This window comes from Hetaerina americana, unplaced genomic scaffold (genome assembly GCF_022747635.1).
Source record: "Hetaerina americana unplaced genomic scaffold, ioHetAmer1.1.p SCAF_2, whole genome shotgun sequence".
In the NCBI taxonomy this organism is placed as follows: domain Eukaryota; kingdom Metazoa; phylum Arthropoda; class Insecta; order Odonata; family Calopterygidae; genus Hetaerina; species Hetaerina americana.
The window spans coordinates 47,033,970-47,043,714 of record NW_027286763.1 but is presented as its reverse complement, the minus strand read 5'-3'; the positions used below and the strand labels follow the sequence as shown (position 1 = coordinate 47,043,714).

Here is a 9,745-nt window from a genome sequence, read left to right as displayed (position 1 = left end):
CCGCGCCGTAGAAAACCAAGCTCTGTATCAAAGTTTTAACTTTACAACATAATGCTAATAATATTTTGTCAAAAACGTAATGGATATTTTAGTGACTCTATAAACCATTTCGAATCTAGAGTTAGACTAGGAGTGCGTGATAAACACTCTTTAAAGCAGAGAAAACGGAAACAATCTCGGTTTCAATGGAGTCATTATGAGTGAAGTAAATGAGCCAAATAAATTAACTGGCATTCCCTCCCCTCGTGACATTCATTCATATACGAAACATTTTTATGCATAACTGGTATACTACAGTAGTAAATTTATGAGTTTTTGAATATTTTCATTTTCAAAATAATATAAATGATGTGTTTTAACGAGATGTGAAAGAGCTGACTGACTTTTCGTAAAACTGACGTTGATAAGCGATATGTACGGCAGCCTAATGTAAGAAAGCAGCGTAATGTTCATTTCACACGAAAATGAAAATAATCACCTAGCGGGAAATTACGAGCCAGAACTCGGATATTTTTTTTACGACTGATTAATATATTGTTTCACCGCTGAGCTTCTGAGCTTAAAGTGAAAGACCGCCCGATTCTTTGCAGTCCAATGGTTGGGCGGGCAAAATAAAATCTTGAGACTGTGCATGTCGTCGTTTCTCAGATGCCTATTTTGGTGTCGAAATTTCTGGATGGGATTTAATTTCAAATCACATTTGTTCCGAACAGCCATGGAGCGGGAGAAAGAGAGGGAGAAGGAATACGGAAAGGAACTTCGAGCGAAGATGGCCGTCGTCGATTCGAAGCCCGGAGAGTTGAACCTGCGGCGTTTCGCAGTCCTGGGTGGCGTCACGCATCTCGACCTTTTGATGCACCCCCCGCAGCCATACCAGTTGTACAACAGCACAATGACTCTGACAGAGAGTGAGTATCAGCCTAAATAAGGAAAAAATTCAAGATGTCTCCCAAAACGTAGCCACTATCTGCGAGATAACGCCAGCGTTTTCACACTTGATCTGCGGATCTCTCTGAATGTTTTCTCAGTTTTTTTCTCGGGCTATTATCAGGGGTACCATCTGGTTACATGTTCCGAAAGGAAACCGAACAAATACCCGTTGCTAACCACACGGCATTGCTCTTTTTGCTAGGGACTCTTGACTTCGGGGCAACGTTGCAACTGATTGAATCACCGCTTCGCGCAAAATTGTTAAAATTCGCGCTAAGCGTTCGAATTTTCAGTTTCTCCATTTTGCCGATCCTTCCATGTTAATGCCATTACGTACTACCATAAATGATCTTTGAATACAGCTCACGATCACTCACATCGGCTCTTTATGGGGGAAAATCTGGCGATCGGTTTTGATCAATATCTTTTCATGCGCACTTACCTGCCTCTAAAGTAATTTACTTGACCAGTTTCTCTGTTTTGTCGATCCTTCCATGTTAATGCCATCACGTGCATTTATTTATATTGTCCATTTATTTCGACTGTTTATATGTGTTTTTAATTTCAGAGTTACCGTGCGCTCGAAAAAAATGCTAAACTCAGTTTTTATGATATTATTATAGTATACCTTATTATTTTTCTATCGACTTTCGTTCATTCTGAGCACACAGCCGTCCTCGTTTTTGCCTCAGTACGTCTGTGAGATTTGGGCTTATTTCTTTCGGTTAGAATTAAAGCTGATGACGACTTATTTACTGCAGGGTTTTCTTTATTGCGCAGTTTGTGCACCTTTTTCCATTTAACAGAATGCCCGATGTTTTTTTTTAGATAAAGCTGTTTAGGAAATAGGATGTGAAAATAAATATATTTTGCTTTTGTTGTTAGGCGAAGCGAAAGAAAAATACTAGCTAATGAATTAATCGATCAAAATCGCATGGGTTATAACCTTTCGCCAGGTATTGTAGCTCATTTATGTTCCGTTTCCTGCGATATTTCATCCATGAAGTTAGAGAGTTGACCCAAAAGAGAAAAAAATCCTTCAGCTGAATTGAAATCAGTATATTAACAACGCAACTGTCCATTTTTACGCTCGCCTCGCTCCGGATTGAAATCCCATGTTTCATAATTTTTGCCCTCCTGTTTCGCGTCGCTGAATTAATTCTCTTTGACAAAACAGGAGGGTTGAAAAAATTCGAGGTGAAAGAAAAAGAAAATCCTTTCAATCAGATAATGTAAGTAGCTACTTGGATATCACGTGATTAGTGAGAGAAAGTATCCGCGAACATTGTTTTCGTCTCTCGATTTCCGAAACGTTTATAGTCGTCACGCCTCCGCTAATCGATTGATCTTCGCTGCGCGGCAAGATAAGATACCGGGAGGAGTGAGAGGGGGGGTGGCGCACGGGATGGTCCTCTCAGCCCCCGGACGTATCACAGTGTCCGCAATCTCCTCACCGGAGAAGGATGCTCCAGCCGAATGCGAGAGGCGTCCGGCTCCCCCCGCTTGGCTGCGTTCTTCTCTGCAAAAGGGTCGCCGGGTGAACGCCCGAGGCCTCGGGAATATGCGTCGGAGGGCGCACCGTGGAGGGAGTCGCTCGAGGTCGTCGCCGCAATCCGCACCGCACGCCGCCTGTCTGCGATCACCACGGCCGCCAGCCCGGCGGCCTTCCTCCCCCTCCTCCTTCTCTTCCTCTCCCCGCGACCCTGCGACGCCGTCCATGGGATCGACGAAGTGGAGCGACCATGCCCCACGAAAATCTCCTCGGGCTTCCACAGGGAGTGGGTGACGAAGGAGGGGAGGCTGTCGAGGTTCGAACGATTCGACGTCCAATGGGACGCGGGACTGGCGTCCGTGGAGCCGCAGCAGGATGCCTTCCCATGTCTGTTTTGCAACTCAACGGCAATGGGAGTGTGCAGTGGCGAGCGAATGACTGCGCTCCCGGACGTCAAGTCGTACCCGAAGGGCATGCGCTACCTGAAGGTGATGGGGTCGGGTATAGAGGCCATCCCAGCCAAGGCGTTCCAAGGACTGAGATTGGAGCACATCGAGATACACGACAACGAGAACTTGTGTGGGAACCTAGATGATGATGCATTTGAAGACGTCCTGGGGTTACAGAAGCTCAATATCACGCGCAGTGGGTTGAAGATGATCAATTTTAAATGGTTTAGAGGTCTCAACGATTTAAAGGTGCTGAGCTTGGACGACAATTGCATATGTTTTGGTTGTGACAATAATGGATCAGCAGAAGATAGTAGTCTATCGGATTGCACCTCATCAGCTGGATGGATGGATGAAGGAAAGCACGACTTTGGCACAAGTGAATACACGGAGCATTTAGTTCCAAATCTTGTTCAGCTGAGCCTGGCTAAAAACAAGCTTACCCATCTATCCAAACATTACTTCGAGTGGCTTCGACATAGCAAACTGAAAAGCTTAAACCTACGTGGGACATATATATCAACTGTTGAAAATGGTAAGATTTTTTTCATTTATCATTTTTCACAATTGTTTATTCTTCATTCCTTCTCCAATTCTAATCCATCCATTTGGAAATGAAAAAAGAGTGAGAGATTAAAGTCTAAGAGATTACTTGGGATTTCATTTATTGGAAAATCAATGCTCCTTTAATACCAGTTAGTATGGGCGACATTAAACCATCCAGTAATAATTCAAATTTTCATTAATAAACCCTGATAAATACTGAACATCTTGATTAACATTATTTCATTTAGATCCCACAATATAAACAATATTTCTAATAAAAAATCAAAATGATATCAATTAAAAAAATAATCTATCTTAGAGGCAAACAAGCAAGAACATTTTTAGGAAATCATTATAAATCTCCAAGAAAAATGGAATTTTTTAATGATATATAGACTCTATACATATGGTAAATATATGAGAATTACAATAGTAATGGTCAATAAATCTACTCTTCTAAACTAAATTCAGAATCTGATGTAGCACACACTTTACACTCTACATTTGCAATATCCCTTTCTGAAAAACCTAGCGTTGAGCTTCAATTTTTCTCAAGTCAATAAACATTGTATGTTACCTTGATAAAGAAAATTATAATGAATGCCCTGTTCAATTAGCCAAAAGCTCTTAATTTCATTCAAACCCATAGGACAATTTCCAGTAATGTTGCCATCAATCCTTAGCTAACTGTCTTCATCATTTCCTCCAAAATATTTTTCTTTGAATATCTATACTCGTGCAAATAAATAACAACTAGAGCTTGCTTGTCCTCTTGTATTTTTGGAAAAGACTCGATTTCAAATTAATCTCATTAAAGTAGTTGCAGGCATGTTATTAGTAATGTTAGATCAAGTTAAACATTTTATATTTAGCAAATAACACTTTGTAGTTTTTAACAAAATTAACTGCAATCTGTAGTTCTATATAAAACACTTGCAATAATGTACAATGCAGGTATGAGCCATAGTTTTTGTATGTAATGTGTACAAGATCACAGGTGAAAAGAGCTATATGTACCATTAACAACTAAACTGTTGCATTAGTCCTAAGCTCACGCACATTAGGTGGATTGAAAAACCCCTAACAAAAATATTAGATGATGCAATAAATGTCATGCAATTTTTTTCAATTCTAAAAATATAGATGTTGCTATTCTTATTAATTTATTTAACTTGATTAATAATGGCCAATAATAACGTGACGTGTTTTATACTCCTGTTGGCTGTAACCATATTCTCCATGCAAGTGAAATTTGAAAAGTGATATCCAGTGTAGGAGCTTAAGAGCAATGTATTAAAGAATAACCTTCAAACATTGGTTTAAGACGGGGTGATTGAATGTTATTGATCATTTTGATTGATTATATTCTGTTTATTTTCTGAGTAGTTGGAGCGTGGGTTAGGAATGAATGCATAAAGAATGCTTTCATGGAGGTCTCTTGCCATTAAGATGTGAATGATCCTCTGCTAGCCCAATCGTTTAAATAACTACAGCTTAGGTTATTTCCCAGCTAAGCAGAGAAGAAAGTAATTCCAATTGACAATCAGGAACCAAATAGGCATCATTTAGGAAGTTGATTTTAATAAATACCTTCCCCCTACCCCTAAGCAGGGGTCTTTTGTATGAAATCATTAGCCCATATGTCATATTACAACAAGAACATGTTTGTACGTTTAAATAAGGTAAAAACTGATCCTTCCCAGCAAAAACTAGGAATATCCTTGGGGAAACATTTTATAGGATGTGCAAAAGCTTAAGATTTTACGTGTAAGAATTTCAGTTCAATATCCTTGCTTATTCATGTTCTTTTCCTAAAATCATAATAAAAAGCTCTTAATCTAAATCTCCTACATTTAAAGTTTTTAAGGAGATGTTTACCATTAGGATTAACAATTTTATATCATACAGTAAAGGGAGATTGTAATACAGGGATAGAGCATTGGACTACTGACTGGAGGCCCCAGATTCAATGACTGGGCATGCCTCCCTGGGCATCCTTAGATTCACCTAAGCCCTTTGACTTTTTGGGTATCAGAACTTCCTGGGAAACCATAACTGCCACTGGGAAAGGATGTGGGGCCCCTACCCTGATATGTGAATTTCACATGCTGTAGGGTTTTAGTATTGGGAGAGCTCTACCAACACCTATCAAACCATCCTTTGGGTTGATTACTTTGTTTATGATATTTTATCATAGAGTCAATATTTGGTCAAGGCCAAGCATAATATATTTACATATATATTTGAGGGTCAGTATCATCATGATATAACGTATTTATTTCTGGGGATCATTGGATTTTCACTGAAATTATTCATAACTTACCACCATGTCATTATTGTAGAGAATGGCCTATATACCGACATATATAATGACAGTAGAATATGGGTGAATCTTATTGAAGTAATTTTTATTAACTTAAAGAAATATCCTCAGAGACCTGTAGCCTCATCATCTTTGAGGTTATGCTAAGTGCTTTTTCATTTAGAGATGTGTATGCCCCACTGAAATGAATGACCAGAGCTAACCGACTTCCAAAACTCTCCCTTCTAATCATTTTATCCACAGTGGAAACACACACTATTATTTCACCTCTTAAGAACAAGGAATGAAAAGAAATTTTAATTTATTACTGCTAGAGTTTTTTGGTGAACCTGAAATGAAATTGCATTTCTTACAATTAAGTTTGCTCTTTTATAATTATCCTTTGGTGCAATGAGCAGCAGAATAGTTGAACACGATTCGCTAAATTACAAAACATTCCCTGCTCAAGAGAAGAATACCATGACGTTTGCTCCCCTTTCCCCAATAATTGTCACCATTACTCTCAATTAGTCATCTGTATTATAGATAATCTATGCTTGCAAGAAAATTTAATTAGTTTATTTTAATTCATTTAAGAACATTTCATGATTTTTTTGCTTCTTCTGGGATTTCAGGATCATTACTTGCTGTTTCCAAGACCCTTTTAGAGTTGGACATTAGTGATTCCATGCTTGATGATGAACTTCTGCTGATTCCATTGCTGTCAAGTTTCAGTGGAAATGAATCATCACTTCAAGTGCTCGGACTTGCTTATTTAGGGTTGAACCACCTACCATTTGCCACCTTGAAACTTGTTAACCACAGCCTTCACTTCCTAACATTGTATGGGAATAACTTTCACATAATTAATAAATATTCATTTCCTCCCATGAATCGGCTTCAAGAGCTTGATCTTCGACACTGTAATATAAAGAGTATTGAGACTGCTTCCTTTCAAAACCTGCCTAATATTAGAACTCTACTGCTGTCAAATAACAGAATAACAAAGGTGGCTGGAATTTTCACAGGGTTACAGTCACTACAACAACTTGACTTTAGCCATAATTTGGGTGCCATAAGTTCAGAAGGGGTAATAAATGAACAAAAAAATAATATAAAAGAAAATTTAAGAATCCATCCTGAGGAATTCTCAGAGCCAATTTTTCCACCTTCTTTATTGTCTCTTGATATGTCATACACAGAAATCCAGGATATTGGGAAGTTGACTTTTAAAGGCCTCTCGAACCTGCAAAGTCTCTCAATATGTTACAGTAAATTGAGTAACATATTCAATAAGTCTCAACCTTTCAAAGATCTAAAGCAGCTTAAAACATTGGACATGAGTGGAAATCCATGGCTGGAGACGAAATTTTCAAGCTGGATTTTCAATGGTTTGAATTCTCTGCAAAGTCTTTACCTTGATTCCATCAGCAATGGAAGAAAATATGGCTATGATTTTAAACTTTTTTCAACACCAAATTCTGACAGTCCATTTCATGATTTACTTGACCTTCGCTTGCTTAGTATGGAGCACAACTACATTCATACTATCAATGAGTCTATATTTTTACCACTAATAAAACTAGAGGTTCTCTATTTATCCAACAATCATTTAATATCTTGGGACTTGCCTTTGTTCCACAGCAACAAAAACCTCCAGAAACTTACCCTACACCAGAATCAGATAAGTTATATATCTGACAGCATGCTGGAAGACTTCAGGAATCTTTCAGTAATATCACTCTATGGAAATCCCATTTTATGCCATTGCAATGTGTGGAAATTTGCATTGCTTGCAAAGTCAGGAAAAATAAATGTGGTGGACTGGAAAGAACTAAATTCATACATGTGCATAGATAGATCCAAGAATAAATATGAAACTTTCGATGGTGACTGGAGTTCAGAATGTGAGAAGCAAGCTGATGTCACTGATGAATTGCATGGTAACTCAACCTTATACAGTCCCATTTCTGTATCTTCATGGGGCAATTCCATGATTTATATTGCAATAATTATTGTTATTACAATTTCATTGGTGGTCATCATGGCACAAAGGAAGTGGAAACATTTTCAACTCTTGATAAAAAATGTTGATGTACTAGGGCTGATGAATGGAGGGAAAAGCACTGTTGCCAATGCATACAATTATGATGTGTTTGTATCATACTCTGACCATGATAGGCAATGGGTTCTGAATAAATTACTTCCGAAGCTTGAGATGAAGAATGACATTGGAGATGATTCCAAACAATGTGGCCCTGCTTTCAAGGTCTGCCTGCATGAGAGAGATTTTCAAGTAGGCTCCAGCATTCTGGAGAACATTATGTCATGTATGGATAACAGCCGTATGATTTTGTTGGTGGTGTCCTCAACCTTCATTCGCAGTCAGTGGTGTCAATTTGAGATGGATCTAGCGCAACACCGGCTTCTAGAAACACGCCGAGATGACTTGCTTCTGGTTTTGTTAGAAGAAATCCCGCGTGACAAACGTCCAAAAACACTTCACTACCTCATGGCAACAAAGACATATCTTGTGTGGAACGAAGAAATGAATGACTTGTTTTGGAAACGTCTAAGACATGCAATCAAGTCCAACCCATCAGAAAAAGAAAAGTCAATTTCTTCATTTCCATGAGTAAGCATCCATAATTATAGGTTACTTAGGAAGATGTTGGAAAATTTGGATTACTTAGTGATACTTGATGCAATTAATGGAGAGTGAGCAAATTTATTTTCAATACTATAATAACAGGTCATACTATGCTTCATATGTGCCTCATAAAATGAAACAAAACCAAAAGTGTCTATTTGCAGTTCCAATGCAGTTCACTTCAGCTGCATCATTGACATATTGTTGAAAATTTTAGTTGGCAGTAATGAAAATATTTTGGAAATTGCAAATTTATTATGCTAATATTTAATAACATTTTATTTTGACATTAAGAACAATATCATCATATTTATATGTAAAGAATTATATATTTTTAAAAAAATAAAAAATACTCTTTTCCATGTTGTTGTTTTAATATTTCCACAGAACTTGACTCATGGTTTTGAACTAATACATATAAGTGAATGGCTGAGATTAATTTGCTTGACATTGAGAACTTTATTACTAAGCATAATGTTGAGGCAGAACACTCATAACTTTTACCATCAAGTGTGCAGGTTCTATGGTGAAGGGAAAGAGGATATAGGCCAGAGGCATTTCTTAATTCTTTTATGGGCATTATGTATGACCACGAGTATCATGCAGTATCATTCATTAACTGTATGAAATATTTAGCAGTAAACCCTGTGATGCCAACCATTGAAAGTAGACTTTAAATATCAGTACCTACAAAGATTTACAAGTAATTACCTATATTCCTGCTGATCTATTTACCAGCCTGCCTTAAATAGTGCAGTGTCCTGAACCATAATTTCAGATCCTGTATTATTATTGGTAATCTACCGATTAAGGTAGGTTTTGGATAGATGCAAGCTACCTAACAGTATAGCGACCATTTCCTTGTCTCTCTTAACAGTACACAACCTGACATCCAACAGTACAATAAGCCCCTCTTCAATTCTAAATACTCACTTCTTCCCTTCATTCTGTCCAGCCCATCCTATTCCTACCCCTTCCTCATTTGCCCAACATTATCCTTTTCTGGCAGTATTCAACATTCTTATGCCCATCAAAATGCTCTACATCCATCTTTTGTGCCTTTTTTGATTTCTCCCAACAATCCCCTCTCTTTCTTAACCATGCCTAGCACTTCCTTGTTTGTTTTCCCTTAGGTCTGGTTCACCTTCTCCATCCCTCTCCACACTCACATTTCTAAATCCCCAAATCTATGCCTATCATTTTGCTACATTGACCATACAAAACCACACTCCATGTGAAAGTTTTGACAAGCCATTTCTTAACATCCTTACTCAATGTCCCTGCTGTCATCAATTCCCTCATCCCTGTGAGAGTTTCTCTGTATAATGCAATCCTCTTCTAATTTCCATACTATTTTGACCATTTTGGTCCAAAAC

At 38.0% G+C, this 9,745-nt stretch overlaps 1 protein-coding gene across 1 annotated transcript; it reads left to right on the top strand.

Moving 5' to 3' along the window:
• The first annotated feature begins 2,406 nt into the window (after positions 1–2,406).
• Positions 2,407–8,561, top strand: LOC139688087 (toll-like receptor 2). The gene is made up of 2 exons (XM_071585511.1): positions 2,407–3,406; positions 6,355–8,561. The coding sequence occupies exons 1-2, from the start codon at positions 2,407–2,409 to the stop codon at positions 8,352–8,354; spliced, it is 3,000 nt and encodes a 999-aa protein (XP_071441612.1). The 3' UTR covers positions 8,355–8,561.
• Positions 8,562–9,745: the final 1,184 nt, after the last annotated feature.

What these genes read in the sequence shown, in the direction of transcription:
- LOC139688087 (XM_071585511.1), top strand. Translation starts at nt 2,407, where the DNA reads ATGCGAGAGGCGTCCGGCTCCCCCCGCTTGGCTGCGTTCTTCTCTGCA. An exon ending in TATATCAACTGTTGAAAATG is followed by an intron (nt 3,407 to 6,354) that starts GTAAGATTTTTT and finishes CTGGGATTTCAG; the next exon opens with GATCATTACTTGCTGTTTCC.